Below are 19,714 nucleotides of genomic sequence, written 5' to 3' on the forward strand. Positions count from 1 at the left end.
CCCACGTCCCCGCTGCGGCTCCCCGGGCAGCCGGGGGAGCTGGCGGGGCCGGCGGCGGGTTGCGGGGCCGGGGATGCGGCGGCCCCGCCGATGGTGAGCCGCCGCCGGGCCCCGCCGCACCATGTCCCCGCCGGCCCCGAGAGGATGTTCGAGGGCTGCCGGCGGGCGCGGAGCCTCTGGGGCGGCGTCAGGCTGGAGGTGGCCGGCGAGAGCAGCCCCGTGGTGCTGCACAGCTTCACGCAGCTCGACCCCGACCTGCCGCCGCTGGAGGTGAGTGCGGGGATGCGGGGTTTGGGGCGCTGAGCGCGGGCCGGGCCCCGCTGCGCGCCCCTCGCGGCTTTGGGGGGCTCCGCCTCGCTGGCAGCGTGGGTAGGGCTGGCCCGGAGTCTGTGGGCATCCGCAGGGTGTTTCGCAGAATTCTGTTACATGGAGTCACGGAGCGGTTTGGGTTCGAAGGGACCGTAAAAATCATCTTTCCCCACCCCTGCCATGGGCAGAGACGCCTTCCACTACCCCAGGTTGCTCCAAGCACCGTCCAGCCTGGCCTGGAACGCTTCCAGGGATGGGACAGCCACAGCTTCTCTGGGCACCCTGTGCCGGTGCCTCACCAGCCTCACAGAATTTCTTCCTAATATCTAATCTAAATCTACCCTCCTTCAGCTTAAATCCTACCACTCCATGCCTTTGCAACAGTCTCACCAGCCTTCTTGTAGGCCCCTCTAGGTGCTTTAGGTGTTTCTTTTTATTGAACAAATGGGTGCCCCTGCTTGGCTTTCTTTGCTGTGAGTCCCTGTGCCCCTGGGGACTGGCAGGCAGCTGCCAGGCTCTGTAGGGAGAAACCAGATGCTCTCCCTCCAGGCACCCAGGGAAAGGGGCAGATTGTTAAAACTTCGGGCTTTTAATATTTCATTTGAGACTTTGGTGCGGGAGGCAGGAGTCTGCTCGGATCTGAGCTGTTTGTAAAGGCTCCAGGCTTGTCCAAACCACAAAAGTGTCCTCTGGGAAGGTTACGGGCATTGGGAGGACTTTCCTGGAGGATGCAAAAATATTTGTGCTTGTTTGGATTCAACCTCGGGTGGTTCAAAGTCAGGCTGCTCCCAGCGAGGCCCGAGTGCTTTGTTGATGGCAGTTGCATGTGGAGGCACCCGAAATAATCTGAGTCAGGGCTGGGCCTTTTATCTTAGTAATGGATGATCGTCATCGGTGTGGTGGGAGTGTCGCTGATTGGGAGCAAACGGTGTGTCAGGAGGAGCTCAGCGGGAGGACGATTTTGCTGCTCCGAAGTCGCAGCCCTGGCGGTGCAGGGGTTAATACCAGCGAGGGTCAGCGAGTCTGGCTTTGCTGGGATTTAGAGCCAGCTGCAGATGTGCTGCTCTGGATGCTTCCCGCTGGAATGGGGGCGGTGGAGGGGGGAATCACCACTAAAGCCTCTCTGGTTGCTGTGCAGATATCCGCTGAGGGCAGCCAGCGTTTCGGGGAGGGCAATGGCTCCTTCTCCCGAACAATCCACCCCACGACCTGGGATGGAAAGTCCTGGTCAGCAAGGGATGAGCTCAGGCTCCGGCTGTTCCGCTTCACCTCTGGCCTGGTGGCAGAGCTCATCAGCTCTGTGAGAGTTCATGGAAGCTCCATCCAGCTTGTTTCCCCCCTCTCCCCTCCCCGCCCGTCTCTCCTGGGGGTGGGCGTACTGACATGCTTTGGAGTACATCATCTGGTTCGTGTTATGCCTGGCAGGAAGTCCAGCCTCGGCCCGCGGCGCTCCGGGAGGCTGAGGGGCCGCGCTTTTGGCAGGGAGAGCAGGAGCAGGGGGAGGAAAAGAGGGAAAAGACGGGGTGATGCAGCGGGCTGCCCCTCTCATCCCAGGGGACAGCCTGCCTGGCACAATGTGCCCCGCCTGGAGGAGGCTCTGGAGCTCAGGAGAGGCTTTGGAGCATCTTGGGCGATGCGAGGGAAAAGTGATGGTGGCTCATGTTTTATGCATGGCCCCCACTGGCCCTGAGCAAACCCCCTGCTCACCTGAGCATGGCACGGGCACAGCTGCCAGCCAGAGCTCCTCCCGAGCTGTCTGTGCCCACATTTCTGCCCTGGGCTGTACGTGGGTTTGTGCTGGGGAATGGTCAGAGCACAGCCCCAGCATCCACTCGCTCGAGCTTTCCTCCCAGTCCTGAACAGAAATTCCTTCTTTTTTTTTCCTATTTCCAAGTGATGGTGAGAAAAGGGGCGGCCCAGCGGGGTGCACTGTGACCCATGGCCTCCTGAGCAGCTTTGGGAGGCACAGGGTCATTGCATGAGCGGGGAGAGGAAAAAATGTGTCACTGTTGTGACAACTGTGGTGGCCTGGTGGGGTTGCAGTCCTCAGGCAGAGCTGTAGATGTACACTGAGAGGAGAAGGCAGATTATTTGAATAAGATCCCCCAGGGACCATCAGTGTTTTGCTGAGCCCCAGTGACAGTCCCCAGGACACGGTGGGACCTTTGTCACCTCAGCCAAAGGGAGCTGTGCTGGATTTTGGCAGAGCTCGTGGGTGGACAGTCTGGTCCCACAGGGAATGGAGGATCCATGGAAAGCTGCTGGGCAGGCTGCAGGGAATGTGGCTCTCTCTGGTCCTCACTGAGCCCCCAGGGGATGGCAGCAGGGAAGACTTTGCCTGTATCCCACAGCAACAGTATCGATCAGCAGGCATCACTGTGAGCAAAGTGCTCTCACCAGGATTTTAACCACGGGGGATGGAAAATTTAAACCGACTGTCTCAAGTGGGGGATTGATAGAGCAGCTTTGCAGACCTTTTTTTTTTTTTGACCTTTTCAGTTCCAATCCATTCCATATTCAGCAGTGAGTGTCAATCCTTCCAGTCCAGCAGGGGCCACAGAGTGAATTTGGTGGCCCTCCTGGTCCTGCTGGCCAGGAATGGCCCAAAACACCACTGCAGATGACACAGACTGAAACTTTCATGCAGCTGATGTTGCTGAACCTCCGAGGAGGCTGGGCTGACTCATAAAAAAAGCCCTTATAAAAAAAGTCCTTGTAATTCTGGCTGTGTTTGTTTTCTGAACAATTAGGAGATTTTCAGTTGCTAAATGAATCCTTGAAAACTTGAATTGCTCAGCCCAGATGCCTTGTAGGTCAGTGCTTGTTCTTTACAGCTGGGAGGGAGAGGCAAAGATACCTCTTAAAAGCCATTTTCTTTTAACTTCCTATGGTGCCTTTGGAATAAGATCCCTTTCTCCCAGCCTGTTCTCCTCCCCTAGGCACAACCTGATATGTCCCTTGCAATTTGCCAGATGAACATCATCTGTTGGTATTTCTTGGATGGGGACCTACCTTCTGTCTCCCTTTCTGAGAGGTTTGGTGGTGAGGCCTGGAGCAGGCTGGGATGCTGATTGCTGGTGGCTGATGCAGGGTGGGAATAACAGAGGTGGGAGGGTTTTTTTTTTTAATTATTATTGTTTGATATGGTTAGAGAGAAGCTTCCAAATGTGTTTGTGTAATAATTGTTTTACTCAGAGGCTGCTGTGCCATGTTTCCATGAGGGTGGGGATTCCCATACTGGGGTCTCACTCAGGTTTTAGTGTATTTGGTACCAGATTGGCAGCCCTGGAAGCTGAAGTCTGTGTTTGTTCACAGGATGAATGGGCAAACCACCCCACAGGCCGCCCCTGTGCTTCAGCCCCCTGGCCCAGATCACACTATTGCTCCACTGCAGCCTCTTTTTTTTCTGGCTCTTAGGGTGGCATCACCTGGCAGGGGCAAGTAAATGCAGTCTTGGAGTATTTCCCCACTTCCCTGGGCCTGGCTTTGGGGTGTGATGAGCAAAAGGAGCATCAGGCCAGCTGTGCCTGCAGGGATGGGTCTCATTTAGCACCCACCACTGTTTAGGATTTGGGTTCTGGCTGTGACCACCCCACTCTTAGGGCCAGAGCATGACCTGTTTTTAGGGCCCCCTGAGCTGCTCTGGCCAGCAGCTCCTCCATCTCCCTTCCCAGCTCTCTAACCAGCCACTGTGTCCCCCGAGGGGAGTGTAATTGAAGGAGGAAAGAGCTCATTTAGGTCACTCCAGACCACATTTAAAGGCTGGGTATGCCCTGCTCACACTTTCTCTAACGCCCTTATCTCCAGAGCTGCCTAATGACTGGCTTTCAAACGTCCATGCTCCTTTTATTTAAATATATCCTTGCAGCAGGGCTGTCTCAGTTCTCAAATATTTCTTCATCTCCCACGGACTCAGCAAGAGGGGGGAAAAAAATGTGGTTGCTAAGGAGCAGGATTTGGATACAAAGCTGGCTGAGCTGCTGGCGGGGGGCCCCGGGGGGCTCCAGCACAGCTCATGGCCAGTCAGGGTTTGTGCATTGCTTTGGTGGGACGGCACCTGCGGGCTCTGGGTGAGGAGGATTCGGGTTTGGAACATTCCTTTGGCCTTGAGGAGGAGGAGTTGAGTTGTGGGACTCACTCCTTTTACAGGTTAATGTGCTCATCTCGTGATGTTTGTGTGGGTTAGATCCCACAGCAGCGTCCGTGGCTGGTCCCAAATGAGTGTGTGTTGTTCCAGGGGTCTGTGGGATCTTTGTTTTGCAGAGAGAAGCATCTGTGAGCTGAAAGGTGAGGCTGGCCGTGGGGTTTGGTGCCCAGGAAGAAGCATCACGCTGAAACTGTGTGGCAGCCTCTGGCTGGAGCATTCCTGGGAATGCCAGCAGCAGGGCAAGGACTGGGATGTTTGGACACTCCAGGTATCAGGTGTCTCAGTGCCCAGGTGGGGACTCACCTGCACGTCGCAGCAGCCCCAGTAAGGATGCATTTGGACTTTGCTCCTGAGTCATTAGGGAAAGGAAGTGCTGAACTCAGGCACGGAGCACTAATCCCAGCAATCCCAGTAATCCCAGTAATCGCAGCCGCCCGGTTGGCTGCCTGAAGGGAGTCACGGGGAGGGGGTCGGAGCAGGGGCAGAGCTGCAAGGGCTGCTCTGGGCACTGGGTTAGCACAGGGGGTTTGCAGAAGGGTGTTTGTGGATGGGCCTTTTGTTCCCTCAGCACCTGGGAACAGCTCTGCCAGAGGTGCCAGGAAAGTCCTTTCCCAATTCTCAGCACGTGGCAGCGTGGGCTGTGCTGAGCACTGAAGTGGTGACTGCAGCTCCTCAAACCTCCGTTCCTCACCTGGTTTGGGTTTGTTTTTGTGATGTTATGCAAATCACCTCTCCGGTTTTCGGTTACGTTCCCGGGGCTGTGTTGGCGCGGGTTCTTGTAGGGCAGCACTTCTACATTAGATAACGCCGAGTTCCCTCTACCTGAGGGTCAGGAGTTATGTGACAGCTGAATGTCACTGGAGATTAAGCACAGGCAGAGGCTCCTGGCGTGGCCCGTTTGCCTCGGCTGGCCCCACAGCAGTTTGTTTTCATTACACCGTTGGTATTTGGATGAGCTCTGCTGTCAGAAACATGCTGGGACGAGAAAGGGCGTCTTCCCTCCTCATGTGGGGTGCTGGGAGCAGCTGCCTGGGGAGCCCCGGGCTCAGCAGAGGCAGGATGGGGATGGCTCCAGCTGCCAGGCACCAGCCGAGTCCTCGGAGCCGACGGGAGGGAAAAAAAGTTGGTCTAACTTGCAAACAGAGCAGATTGGAGAGGAAACTCATCGGAGGCAACTTCATCTGGAATGCTGAGGCATTATTTTTAGAGCGGCTTTACTTTCTGCTAACCACAGTCCAGCAGCTGAACTGAGGGCTTGTGTGGAAACCTGCTTTGCAAAGGGCCCGCTACTCATCTTACCAGAACTTCTTTTCATGTGATGGAGCAAAACCACGCAGCCTTTCCCCGCTCCTTGCAGTGGTTGGGTCTCCGTGGAGACTCTGAAGCTGAGAGCCTGCCCCAGGCTCCTGCTCCAGCCAGTGTGTGTTTGTGAAATTATGTGTTTGCTTTGGGTTCACCTCTAGGAGTTGGAACTGACTTCAGGAAACCAGGGTTTAGCCAAGCTGGGCAAAGCAAAGCATCTTGCCTGGCAGGGGCAAAGCTCAGCTGTGGGAAGTCAGTAAGGATGCTGAAGCACCACCTTCATGTGGCTGGGGGGTTCAGGACCTCGCCTTCCAGTTTAGGCTGAAACCCAGGGCATTTTGGTCAGATACCTGTCTAAAAGGCTCAGTTGGTGGCTTGCTGCTGGCAAGGCCTGGCTCTGTGCACTGGAGCAGCAGCAGAGCCTGGGAGCTGGGGGATGTGAGCTGGGGCTGATGGTGTCACCCCCTGCCCCTCCCATGCTGTGACCCCAACAAGCACTGCAGACCCTCCAGGGCAAAGCCAATGCTCAGGCTGGTTTATCACCTTAAAGCAGCCCATCTTTCCTCCAAAAGCTGCTATTTGTTTGCTTTTGGTTATGTTTTCCATGGCTATCTGGTCCCAGCTGCAGTTCTGCTGGTCAGGAGCCCCATGCTGAGCGATGCGTTGGCAGTGCCTGTTGCTGGTGACACTCACTGGGATTACTGGATTTCTAGACAATGTGCTTTGCTCCATTCTGTCCCGGTTGCAACAGTGAGAACTGGCACAAAGACGGGACAGGCCTGGCTGGTTCTTCCCTGGCAGTGCTGGGGTGACTCAGGGCGTAGCTATGGATCACACCAGTGTCGTAACAAACACTTCTTCCCTGAGGTGCTTCTTGTGGGGGTATTCCACAAACTCCATCTCTCCCAGTCCTCATTCCCATGGATTTTGGTGTGTTCCTCAGCAAAAGTCAGCTCTGGGAGGATGGGGCTGTTTGAGGCTTGAGTGGTCTTAATCCAGGGAACATCAAAGGAAAGGAGTCAGGGAAGGAAGGTGGGCACCCCTGCCCTCTTCACATTGATGCTGCCCCATGGTCATTGTGCACTTCAGCTTTTTGGGCATCCCAGGGTGTGTCCCCCAAAAGAATTTTATTAAACAGGAGGGTGGGCTGCAGGAGTGCTCCCCTGTGGCTGGTAAGGGCAGAGGATGACCAGGGCAGGGTGGCAGCAACAGATGAGTAGGGGTGGGAACGTGTGTGTGCCGGCTCACCAAGGTGCGTGGCCGGGAGGAACAGGCACCTGTGTGGTGTTGGAGCTGCTCCGACGTGATTCATGGCCAAACCCGCACCTACAGAGCAGGGCTGAGGGTCTGGGGAGGGAATTTGCCCTCCCAGCCCGGACACCGGCATTCCTTGTGCCGCAGATCTGGCACACTCAGCGCTCAGGGCAGGACCCCGGGCCAAACCTCACTGCTGAGGCTCCCGGTGCGTGTGTTCAGGCACTTGACAACGCCGGGAGTTTTATCTTTTTCCAGTGGTTTTCTACCCAAAGGTGCCAGTTAATCGTAAAATCTCATTTGCCTCAGCTGTGGAAATCACCCGGAGCTGGCAGGAGCATCCCGTTTCCCCCCCCAGGTGTCGGCATGTTGCCACCTGCTCATGTCGCACCTCCTGCCTCGTTGACACCTGTTTAAGTAGTACTCCCAAGGTGAGATTTTTGTTGATTACAAAGCAGAAATGCTTGCTCTTGCCTCTTCCACCTCCCCACGGGCGCCGCGGGGAGGGATACAAGTAGCGGGATGCCCTGCCAGGGGAGAATCTCTGCGGAGCCAAGGGGATGGCCTGAAAGCCGCAGCTGGGCTGTGCCGGGACACGCTGGGGCTGCGGGTGTCAGGAGGAGGCTGGGACGAGCCCGGCTGATCCCGGGAAGCGCATGCCAGCAGCAAATGGAGGAGCCGCGCGTCATCCCGGCCGGGGTGGGAGGGAGCTGGGCGCGGAGGGCACGGCCGGAGAACAAAGCCTCGCATTTATTCCTGCCGTCCTTTCAGCCCCTCTCTGCCTGGATTGTTCCTGCATTTTCTCTGCTTCAGCTGTTTACTGGGTCACCCTGGTGCAGACACGCACACAAAGAGCGAGCCATCGCCGAGCTTGTCGCTGTGCCACCGGCGCTGCGAGCCCCTCTGCGGCCCCGGGAGCACAGTGGTGCCATTGATCCGGCTGGCAGAGCGTGCCCGGGGCCAGGCTGGCTTGTGGGCATGCAGAGCCCCCCGGGCATCCTCCTCTGCCATGGCTGTGGCCATGGGATTTTGAGGAGGGGGCCCCTAAAGGTCGGGGCTTGTCAGCTTTGCCCACGTTCGGTCACACCGGGTTTGGTGGAGGGAATGCCAGTTGACGGGTGGACACGTTTATTTCACTGGGGTTTATTTCGGTTCAGCTTATCTAAGATAAGGATGTGTCTCAGCTAAATTGAAATTAACTTTGTTCAAATGGAAATGGAGGGGAAAGGTGCAGCTTCTGTCAGCCAGAGTGTGGCCAGGCAAGGCTGTGGCTTTTGGACAGCCCCCAGTATGTGCACCTTCAAAATTCCAGGGAGATGTGGCTTTGCTGTCTTTTCCCCTCTGCAAGCTGCAGCAGGCGAGTCACTGCACAGACATTTACATTTACAGTTTAACCTGGCTGCCTGGGAATACTGTGGGGTGAAACTCTCTGGGAATGTCAGTGTGGGGCCAGTGGGATCTTGCAGTTGTGATCTTTGCTTTGCCCTTCCTGCATATCCCACTTTGTGTATGCCCAGGTGAGCACTTCATTCATGCAGGACATGGACGTGCCAGGGCAAGGGGCAGACTTGACAAAAAGAGCTGATTTTATTGCAGCTGATACTTCTTAAGACAAATTTTTGGGCTGTCTGGGCTGGCGCATGGGCTGAGAGCTGGAGAGTGTTCAAGGTTTTGCGTCTCAGGGAATGTAAAGGCTTTTGTGAAGATGGAGTCACTTGCAGGTGCTGATGCATGCAAAGGACAAGCATTGACCCGGAGCTGCCACAAGGAACAAGTCTGTGTGTCCTGGTGAACATGTGTGAAGCCAGAATTGACATTTTAGCCGCATCTATTCCAATCAGTTTTGAGGAACATCATCTCTGAGTGCCATCTCCATCCCTTTCCCAATACACCTGGCAGCTCTTGCTGCTGCAGAAATAACACATGTGGTGCACCAGAGCCCTGCTTCAGAGGTGGAATTGATAGAGTAGCATTAGGTCAGGTAGGCTGGAACTCTTCAGGACACCCCTCGTGTTTTAATTCACATTTGAACAAAGCACTGGGGAACTGTCATGTTGCATGTGACTTCCAGGTGCTACTGTACACCCAGAAAAACATCAATCGGTTTTTGAACTTGTTTCAGTTATGGTTTTTTTGCAGATTTTTCTGTTCCATCTTGGTAAAACGCAAACCTTTTGTTCTGAGCCGAAATGACTTGGGATGAGACGCTCGATCTTTATTTAACCTCGCAGAGCAGTACCTACATTAATTTTTTATGCACCATTTTTCACCAGCCGTGTCGTTCATGTTTCACTTCCAGTAATGCCCCGGGGGTGCAGGCGAGTCGGTGGCGGGGCTGCGTCTCTGTGCTCCGAGCCTGCCCCTGTGGAGGTGTTGGCTCTGGGCAGGGATGCTGCCGGTGCCATCACGAGCACAGGGCTCAGGGCTGTGGAGCAAGAGCCAGATCTGCTGTGTCGGCGGGATCTTTTTTTCCGTCGACTTAGAGAGGAAGCAAAACCTGCTGCACTCAGTTTTCTTTGAATAGCCTGCGAGGGGAGCCCATCCCAGCACGTCCCACGAGGTGGTGTTTCCACATGGGGTGCAAATGGCTGGTGGTCATCTCTGCTCCTGGGTGTAGGAAACTCGGGGTTTGCAGTTCATCAGTCATCCCTGTTGTGGCTGGAGTTTGCTTTTCCCTGGGGAGTCCCCCTGTCAGCCTGATCCCCCTGCACCTGCATTTCCCCACCTCAGGGGTCTGATCTTGCCCCTTGAAGGCTGGGGCTGGAGTGGCCATGCAGAGTCTTTGATTTCCAAACCACAAAAAGAGCGAAAAAGTTTCTCCATGTGGGAAGGCTCTTAGTTTTCTCTAAAAGCAAACCAGGAGCAAATGGAGGAGGAATCCTGCTTATCTGCTCTGTCTCGTTCCTGGACCGAGCACTGAGCTCCTAATCCTTGCTCCAGCCACTGACTCACTGCCTGTGAGTCACAAGATGCCTCTGTGACCCAGCTGCCAGCTTCCCTTCTCCCTGAGCTGCCAGGGTGGAGAAGGCTGCCTTTGGATACCCTCTGCAGCCCCTCTGGGTCACAGACACAGGGTCAGAGCTGCTGTCGGTCTCAGGACCCACAGAGCCCGAGGGGGGAGGTGCAAGATCCCTACAAGAGGCAGATATGGGGTGATGTGGCCCCTCTCTCTCTGCCCCATCCTGGTGCTGGGTGATGCAGTGGCTCCAGGGCTGTTCCCTTGGGGCACAGCTTTCCATGCTGAAACACCTGGAGCAGAGTGTCAGGAAAACCCAGCTGTGGAGCCCAGCAACTGACAGGGAGAGAACAGGCCCTCAGCTGTTGCCACTGGCCTGGTGTCCTGGCGAAACCACCCCTTTTTCATGGTGGGTTTAAGTTCAGCTTCTGGCCCTTTTTCTGTTCTTTTCCTGTTTCCCCTTTTGTTGCTGTGTTTTTGTGGGCTGCTGGAATCGGTCCTGGTTTGAGGCAGCTCAGAGCAGGCAGGAAGGAAGGCAGAGAGTGTTGAAAACACTGTTGAAAAGGAACGGTGTCTTTCTGCTGAACATCTCTGCATGGGGAGCAGGGGCTGGGTACAGCCGAGCTGTGGCAGGGGACTGAGCTCCATCAGCAGCAAGAGGAGCACTCGGGGGAAAGGAGACAGTGGGAGATAACTTGCGCAGCTGGAGAGAACCCCCCAGTGCCACCATGGCCATGGCTGGGATGGTGTTTTGGAGCAAAATTGCTCCTGCCCCCCTGCTGTTCCAAAGGACATGCCGTGAGTCACCAGCGTGGGCACCTTTCCTCCCCCTGAAACAGGGGATGTTTGTCAGCTTCCTCCCCACTTCGGGTAGTCCTTGTAGCCTTCCTGAGCACAGCCAGGGGAAGGAAACTGCGAGTGCCAGGAGTGGATGATCCCTCAAGGCAGAGCCATGGGGGAAGAGCCACCACAGGGCTTTTTGCCTGGAAGTCCCCATGGGGAAGAGCGTTGTGCTGCGTGTGCTTATTTTGGACGTGTAGGACACAGGGTGCTTCTGCTTTTGCGGTCTTTATCTTCGGTTCACAGAACTGAGCTTGTTTTCCTTTCACTACCCGGGGCTGACTTTTTTCCTGTTTCCTTTTACATAATGTCATACACTCGCCTTTGCAGAAGAGGTCCCAGAGTGGCTGCTGCTCCTTGGGGGTGAAATGAAAGTGAACTGGGGGTTGGTGTTGGACATGGGCCGTGCTGGAGCCGGTTTCCTTCGTTCCCGGAAAGGCCCATTTCCCGTTGCTAGTGGGAAGGGATCATTCTGAGAGGATTGTAAAGACCAAACCCCCACTTGCTGTTTCTGGCTTTACCACCTTTCATTGGCTTCTTTTGAGCTTGTGCAAGCACGGAGCTTCAATGGGAAACCCCTGGTGACGTCTCCGGGGCTCAGCTCTGCCTTTTCTTGTCTTGTTAGCCAGTGGGACTGTTAATTCCCAGCAGGCACACATTCCTGGCTTCCCACGGGCAGGGTTAGTGTCTGCTCCTCTCTTGTGGCTGGTAGCAGCAGCCCCTTTGAAATCACGGTGCAGAGATACTCTCGGTGCTGCTCTGTACCTGTCTGTAGAACAGGGGTTTTGTGTAATTCAACAGAAAAGGGAGCAGAGTAACACAAATATCTTGGTTGTTAAACCAGCTGTGGGCCAGAGAGCATCAGCAAAAGCACTTTCAGCAGTTGTGCCTCCTCCATGTGTGCTGAAATTAATACCTTCTTCCACTAACAGTTCATTATTTTTGTGTCTTTGGAGGCCTGTGCGCTAACCTGGGGCACGTGGGACCAGAGCTCTTAAGACCTGGTAATTGTTGGGTAATTGTCTGTGTGTAAGTGTGGGGATGCTGCCATGCTCACACTTAATCCTGCATTTTGCTCCTGTTCTACTAAAACCACCTTAGTGACTGAGCTCAAACACTTTCCAAAATGCAGAGCCTGAGCCAGTGTTTTTCTTTGCAGTTTGGTTTTTGCATTTTCTCCTCCTTTTATCTGTTGGGAAGAGCCGAAGGCAGAGTCCCTGCTGCTGCTTCTCTCCGCCTGGCTCTCAGGGTCCCTCACACCCTTCCTCCAGGCTCACAAACCTTGGCTGCATCTTAGAGCTCCTTATTAATCCTCTGTGTGAAGACGTGGGGTTTGACACCACGCCGAGTACAAGAACATTCACCAGAGAGCAGAAGAGTTTATTGCACGGAGCAGGAATTCCTCCCTGGTGTAGTCACAAAAGCTTTGAACCATCAGTGGGAGCTCCAGGGCTGGCTGCAATTGGAAGAGGCAGTCAGGCCCAGGGCAGCCATCTGGTGCAGACTCCCGTTTCATATTTCAGGGGATGAACTCCTGCAGAGTTCACTCACGGCTGCTTCTGCAAAAGCCTCTGCTCTGCACAACTGGGGAGAGTTAAACATGTGGTTTTCCTTGTGCCCCTCCAGCCAGAGGCCTTTTTCCAGGTGTGTGGAGAGGACCGGGATTGCACACTGAGCTGGAGAAAGCAAACCAAACCTTCATTTTTCTGTGTATTCTCTTTTCTTGGTGCCCATCTTGAAGTGTGTTGGACCTCACTTTCTGGGCTGCTGGGTCCCACCTGGATGAATTTGATGGAAGGTGCAGATGCCATAACCATCAAATCTTGTTGCAGATGTTTAAAGCACTGCCTGGGCCTGTTGGATTCATCCTTTGTGCCAACACAAGGGGCTGTTCACCCGTGCCTCACCCTCAGGCTGAGGTGGAGGAGGGTTTGCGTGCTGGCTGAGCCTGACTCATGTTCCCTTCTTCTGAGGGGCAGAAAATTCCAGCAGATGTGCAGGGCAGGCAGTGGGGAGCAGTGACAGCAATATTTACCAGCACTCATCTCTTTAGAGACCATTCTGAAGGCATTCAGCTTTGGTTGACTCGCTGGAAATCCTGGTGTGAGTGCAGGATTCTGGGTGGCCAGCACAAACATAAGCCACAGGTCAAGGTTTTGAGTCTGTCCCTGCCCTGCTCCCAGCTCATCTCCTCACCTGCAAGGGGAGAAACGTGTGCTTGGTGCAGGTGTTGGAATGAGACTCCTGGCTCTGTCCTGCCGCTGCTTTTTTGCTTCGGGTTGGTTTTTAACCAACATGTGCAGAATGCACAATCAGCATCTCGGAGGAGCAGCCGGAGGAAAGAGGAAGCTCACACGGAATATAAATAGCCAAATTTTAGAATGTCCCAGTGTAGCAGCTCTCCTGGCTCTTGGCAGGAGCCTGCAGACCGCTGGGAAGCCACGGCCTCCGTGTGTGGTTTGCAAAGGGGGAACTTTGGGGGATATCGCACAAGTCAGCAAGGCAAAAAATGAATGAATCTGACAGTCTTGGATATGGGAAGGAAATGAAATTTGCTTTTCTGCACATCAGAATGGGGTATATCCCCTGCACGTGACATGAAATGCAGAGTGAAAACCCTGCACAGTTGTGGCAATACTTTCCACTGTAGTTGCACAGCAGTTGCCAATGATTCATGGGTTGATCCTGAGGTTGTTTTTTCCTCCCATATGATTTAATTTATGAATTTAATTGCATGTCAGCAAGCATCTGACTTTTCTTGATATTTTTGTCTGGGGTTTACAACTGTCCAGCCAAATCTCTTTTCTGAGTTAGACTGTACAAGGCTCTGGTCCTGCTGGACCCAGAGCTTTCCTCTCAGCTTAAATGGGAGGTACACAGGGGTAGGGCTGACATGCAGGCTGGGTGATAAAGGCTGGAAAAGAGCCCAGGACAAATTGGGAAGTGTTTCCATGGCTTTTGGTTTTTTTTTTTTTCTTTTTTTGTGGTTTTTTCTTTTTGTTTGTTTCTTTTTTTTTTTTTTTTTGGTTTTTTTTTTTTTTTTTTGGAAACAGCCTCTAAAGGTGGAAGAAGGCCAGCTTGGTTAGGTACTGTCAGTGCAGATGGTTGATGCAGAGTGGACACAAAGCTTTAGCTGTGCTGGCAGCCTCTCCCAAGGTTGTGCCAGTCCCCAGGGCAGTGTACTTGAACACAATTTGTGCCATAATTTATCCCAGAGCACAGAACAAGAGAGAGACAGACGCAGGTGCCAGGAAGGATGTTTGGTGTCTGCTGCCTCATGTGGGTGCTCTCAGGGTTGCTCAGTGAACCCTGGGAAAGGCTCCTGATGTTCACAGCAGAGCCTCACAACTCCTTAAACTTCAGCAAACCAAACCTCTCCATAGTCTGGCACGAAGTGAGAAAAGCAGGTTCAGCAGAAAGTGAAAAAGTCAGTAACCCTGCCCAGGGGGATCCTCTGCCCTCATTCATCACAGCCATGAATGAGAGGCCTTTTCAAGCTTCCCCTTAGTCTCTGGGCTGGCTGTGCTTCCCTGCCTTGATTCCTTGTGAGGAACAAGCCTGTGGCTTGAGCAGGGTGTGAGAGCAGAGCAGTGAGCACTGCTGTGGTGGTGCTGATAAAGGAGGGTGCTTCAAGAGCGTTTGGGTGCACGTGGCATCCATCAGCTCAGGTGTTCTGCTCCTGTTTCCTGAGGTGTGCAGCCTCTTCTGAGCCTGGCTGTGGCTGTCCCCATGTTCACAGGGCAGTTTGGGGAAGGATTTTTTTGCAGGGAGCAGCATCACTTCTGGGGCTCCATCCTAAATCCTTTCACGGCAGGTCTTCCTCAGTGAGCACTGTGACAATGCTGTCAATTGTTGCCAGTGCTCAGGGCTCTTTGAGGGGCAGTTGCAGGGAAAGCTGAGGGCTGGCTTTGGCAGGAGAGGTTTGTCCCCACAGCCTGTGTCCCAGTGATGGTCACTCCCCCTCTAACCAGCTTACTGCTTTCGGGCACTTTCTCCTTCTGCTGAGCTGTGGGTTTTGGTGAGTGTTCATCCATGTCCTGCCATTTGGTGAGGGGGATGGAGGGCGGGGGAGATCCCTGCAGTGTTTAAAAGGATCTGGATAAATCTTCTTAAGGGAGGCACTGACTCAGCAGAGCGTGGTTAGGGAGGAGGAGGAGGAGGGAACCAAACTGTCCTTGTGGGGCTGGAGCTGCTGCTGAGCCCGTGCTGCTATGTGGTGCTGGGGGAGGCGTGTGCCTGGGGATCTGCTTTGAGAAGCATCACCCCTTTCCTCACCAAATTGTTGGTGCTCTCCATCCTCCAGAGCAGAAATGGGAACCTCATAGTTGGATGCCTGTCACCCAGAGGTGCCTGAACCCTGTGCCCAGACTGGTCCTGGCTGTGCCTGATCCCACCCTGGTGCAGATCTCTGGGATTTTCCCCCAGCTTTGAGCTTTGGATTTCTGCCTCGTGCCGTGGGCAGCTTGGTTTGACAGTGATTATTTATTAGGGAAGTGCACCAGGGTGCTTGGTTCAGATCAATGAGACTCTGCTCAGACCAGGAGCCAGTGTCACCTCGTGGGAAAGGCAGAGGCTCGGGGAGGGGAGCAGCCAGGGCTGGGCACTGGGCTGTGCTGCCACTGTCCCTTTCCCTGCCTTGTGAGGGGTGCCACCTTGCACTGGCACAGCCTGGCTTTGCTGAAGGGCTGAGACATGGAGCCAGGGGATGTGGGACAGACCAAAAGCAGCTTCCCAAAGTCCTGGCTCCACTGTGGGCAGGCTCAGCCAGCCAGACACACTGGTGTCACTTGGTTTGCATTTCTGAGCAGGTGAGGGAGACTCGCTGCCAGCCAGCTGCTGCCTTTGGCTTGCTGGGATCCCTCGTAGGAGCCACAAAAGCATCTCTGCCACGCTTTGCTCTCCTTATCTCATGGTGTATCTTGTTTTTCCATGCAGAGCTCCACACAGGAGATCGGAGAGGAGCTGGAGGATGGTGTGATCTACAGCATATCCCTCCGGAAAGTGCAGCTCCATCACACGGCCAACAAAGGGCAGCGCTGGCTGGGGGTAAGCTGGGGGCTCCTCCTGCCACAGGGGAGGATTCAGATGTTTCCCTGCCATGGGAACCATGTACTGATCCGGGAGCAGGGAGTGGGAGCACCTGTTGCCCTCTGCTGTATGGGAAGGGGTACAGGTGAAACAATCTGCAGCCCCATTTTGAAAAATAGGGCAACTCTGATTTGTATCTAGATTTTGGCAGCTCTGAGGCCTTTCCTGGGGTTTCCCAAGTGCTCAGGTCTTCTCAGCTGGGTTGCTGGTGTTTGCTGTCTGAGGAGTCTCAGCTTTCCTTTCCCAGTCAGGAGAGCCTCAGGCACTGTGGGGATCCCAGCCTAGACCTGAACTTGTGAAGCTGCTGGGAACACTTTGCACTTGATGGTGTCTGTCTTTACCCAGCCCACTGACTTCTGCTCCTGTCCTGGCAGTTTGAGAATGAGTCAGCCTTAAACCTCTACGAGACGTGCAAGGTGCGGACGATAAAAGCCGGGACCTTGGAGAAGCTGGTGGAGTACCTGGTCTCAGCCTTCAAGGGCAATGACTCCACCTATGTCACCATCTTCCTGTGCACCTACCGGGCCTTCGCCACCACCAAGCAAGTGCTGGACCTGCTGCTTAACAGGTGAGGCTGCCCTGAGCCCCAGAACACAGCTGGGGGTGGCCAGGAAAGCCCCAGCATCTTCTGCTGCAATGCCTTGGGGGTTTGGTGGCTTCTCCCAGCTCCATCAGCGTGAGGGTTTTAGGACAGGGCAGGGAGGACACAACCTCCTGGAAAGCTGGAGCTCTTCCAGTGAGGTGGCCAGTGCTGGCTGCTTCCCTCTCCATGTAACAGGGAGGTAGTGGCAGAGGGAGGGGAGCAGGACACTGCATAGCAGGTTCATCCTGACCCCATGGCAGAGCTGGGGGTGATGTGGAGGGAGAAGAGGCTGCTCTGAGAGGCAGCTGAGTGCAGGGTGCTCACTGCCTCCCCTCTGCCCCACCAGGTATGGCAAACTCCACGTGCAGGCAAATGGGGACCACGCCAGGCACACTGTGGACGAGAGGATGGAGCTGAAGAAGTAAGTCTGCCTGTGCTGTGGTGGCTCTGCTGGCAGCTCTTTGGGAGGGATGTGTCATCCCAGCGCTGCTCCTGGGCTTGTGGGGGTGCACACAGGGTTCTCCTGGCACCTGATTCTCTTTACCTGTGTTTTCCCCCTTCCTGCAGCACCATCTCCTCCATCCTGGGGGCCTGGCTGGACCAGTACTCGGAGGATTTCCGCAAGCCCCCCGACTTTGCCTGCCTCAAGCAGCTCATCTCCTACGTGCGCCACAACATCCCCGGCTCCGACCTGGAGCGCCGAGCCCGCATCCTGCTGGCCCAGTTCCAGCAGCAAGAGCAGAGCGAGGCCGAGGCTGAAGGTGGGGTCCTCCCCTGGCCTGTAGGGTTTATTTGGGGCTGCAGGTGGAGGGAATGCTGCTGGTTGGCATCGAGGGTCTCCAAAACTTGAGCCACGTGGCTGAACGCTCATGAACTCTGTTTACATGGGGGTTCACTGGGAAGCCAATCCAACTGCAGCAGGAGTGGGATTTCTAAATGGATTAGCTAATCTGCCTTTAATCCTCTGTCGACACTTGCATCCAGGTTTAAAATTACTATCCTTTTATCTGAGCCTTGTTGCTGGAGGTGCAAAGCCAGATGGGAAAGAAGAGGCCGGGAGGTGGGGTGTGGGTGTCTGCAGGGGGCTGGTCTGGGCACTGCAGTGCTCAGCCTCACCCTTGTCTCCTGCAGCTGTGGACCACGGCAGCTGCACCTTCCAGCTGGTGGAAGAGAACGGGGTTGGGGATGGGAAGCCAGATTTCCTCTCCTTCTCCCCAGAGATGGTGGCAGAACAGTTCACACTGATGGATGCTGTGAGTAGTCACCCACCAGCTGGGTCAGTGGTGCTCTGGGCATGGGCCTGGCTCTTCCCATCCCTTTTTCCTCTTGGCCTGTTCTCTCCCCAGAGAACACAAAGTAGCCCTTCTCCATCCCTTTATCTTCCAGGAGCTGTTCAAGAAAGTGGTGCCTTACCACTGCCTGGGCTGTATCTGGTCCCAGAGGGACAAGAAGGGCAAAGAGCACCTGGCCCCCACCATCCGTGCCACAGTCTCCCAGTTCAACAGTGTGGCCAACTGTGTCATCGCCACTTGTCTCGGGGACAGGTCCCTGAAGCCACAGCAGAGGGCCAAGGTGGTGGAGCGGTGGATCGAAGTGGCTCGGGTAGGACAGCTCCCCTCCCACCTCCACCCAAGGGATGAGCTTTTGCCCTGCTGGAATACCAGCAGATCCTCCAGCTTTTTCTCACCCAAATCCTGTTATCTCCTTGTCTGCCCTCAGGAGTGCCGCATCCTGAAGAACTTCTCCTCCCTCCGAGCCATCCTCTCGGCCCTGCAGTGCAACGCCGTGCACCGGCTGAAGAAGACCTGGGACGAGGTCCTGCGGTAAGGAGCTCCTGCAGGGCTGCTTCCAAGGGGAAGAATATGCTGTGGCACGTGAACGTGTCAATGGGATCACCTCAGCTCCAGCACTGCCTCCTGGAGCGTGCCCAAAACCCAGGGACCAGTGTAAGGTGTCAGGGACCTCAGAAGGGTGAGGAAATAAAAGCATCATCACCTCACCCTTCCGTGTGAAACACCTTGGAATAGCTCCCAAACAGCAAAGAGCTGAGCATAAGTGGGGTCATTTGGGTGAGCAGAAGAGAGCCCAAGGAGGAAACCCCACCATGGCAGCATTGCTGACTTTGCCCCTTGTTGCCCCTGTGCAGGGAGAGCTTCCGCACGTTCCATGAGCTCTCAGAGATCTTCTCCGACGAGAACAACCACTCGCTGAGCCGGGAGCTTCTCATCAAGGTAGGGGGAAGGAGGGCCCACATTGCCCTGTTTCTGGCAGGCAGCTCAGGTTTCCATGGCATTCCAGCCACAGGGATAAAGCCCTGGCAGAGCTGCTGGAGTCACAGGCTTGGACGCAGGCAGGGTGTGCTGAGTCTGGGGAGCAGGCAGGGGTTTCAGACCAAGGCTGGAATTTCTGTTTTTCCACCCAAAAATTAATACTTGGAGCTGGCAAATAAATTCAGGGAACAGATAAGCACTGGGATGGGATAGGATCCAGAACACCAGGTGATAGCTTGTCCCCAGAGGCAGCTGCATGTTAACAGTCCAGTGCAAAGTCCTCTTGATTCCAGGTAGGGTGGTGGAGTTGGTGAAAGGCTGCATCAAAACTGTCTTTATTCCATGTGGAGCTTCTCCACAGATCCCAGCCTCGCTCTGGTTTGGGGACTGAGAGGAAACAAAATGCAAAAGGGAACAAAACATCCCATTAGGGAAGCATTTATACAGAAATGAGAGCAGCAGTTCCTATCCACTAAGGCTCTCCTCTGTGAGCCATGAAGAAGCTTTGATCTCCTCCTCTTTCCTACAATGAAAGTTATATAAATGAAAATGGGTGTGAATTTTAGCTAATAGGTATTAGTGCCATTTCCCAGCTGTGCTGATCCCCTCTCCCCACCACCCAGGAGGGCACATCCAAATTTGCCACCTTGGAGATCAACCCAAAGAGGGCTCAGAAGCGGCAGCAGCAGCAGCGAGAGATGGTGAGTCTGGCAGGGCTGTCCCTGTGCCCCATCCCCAGCAGCTGCCTGGACTGGTCCCTGCTCTGCTGACCCCACTGTCCCTTCTGTCCCCACAGGGTGTGATGCAGGGCACCATTCCCTACCTTGGCACCTTCCTCACGGACCTGGTGATGCTGGACACGGCCATGAAGGATTTCCTGGATGTATGTACCTCCTCCCTGTCCTCCCCTTCCTCCCAGAGCCTGGGCTGATAAAAGGAAGGCTGGTCCCTCCCTGTGTCCTGTA

The 19,714-nt window shown here is 54.8% G+C and overlaps 1 protein-coding gene across 5 annotated transcripts in view; it reads left to right on the forward strand.

The window, feature by feature from the left end:
• RALGDS (ral guanine nucleotide dissociation stimulator) overlaps positions 1 to 19,714 on the forward strand; it is a 58,867-nt gene that overhangs the window by 35,008 nt on the left and 4,145 nt on the right. For 3 of the 5 annotated variants that reach the window (XM_068211151.1, XM_068211152.1, XM_068211153.1), the window contains exons 1-11: positions 6 to 270; positions 15,744 to 15,854; positions 16,271 to 16,464; positions 16,826 to 16,900; positions 17,047 to 17,240; positions 17,611 to 17,732; positions 17,866 to 18,081; positions 18,199 to 18,302; positions 18,626 to 18,710; positions 19,373 to 19,450; positions 19,546 to 19,632. In XM_068211151.1, coding sequence (XP_068067252.1) covers positions 91 to 270; positions 15,744 to 15,854; positions 16,271 to 16,464; positions 16,826 to 16,900; positions 17,047 to 17,240; positions 17,611 to 17,732; positions 17,866 to 18,081; positions 18,199 to 18,302; positions 18,626 to 18,710; positions 19,373 to 19,450; positions 19,546 to 19,632 — 1,446 coding nt within the window. In that variant the 5' untranslated portion in view covers positions 6 to 90. Of the gene's footprint in view, positions 1 to 5; positions 271 to 15,743; positions 15,855 to 16,270; positions 16,465 to 16,825; positions 16,901 to 17,046; positions 17,241 to 17,610; positions 17,733 to 17,865; positions 18,082 to 18,198; positions 18,303 to 18,625; positions 18,711 to 19,372; positions 19,451 to 19,545; positions 19,633 to 19,714 lie in introns of those variants that run through there. The other 2 variants (XM_068211154.1, XM_068211155.1) reach the window with 1 other exon arrangement.

Source organism: Anomalospiza imberbis, chromosome 21 (genome assembly GCF_031753505.1).
Source record: "Anomalospiza imberbis isolate Cuckoo-Finch-1a 21T00152 chromosome 21, ASM3175350v1, whole genome shotgun sequence".
Taxonomy (NCBI): Eukaryota; Metazoa; Chordata; class Aves; order Passeriformes; family Viduidae; genus Anomalospiza; species Anomalospiza imberbis.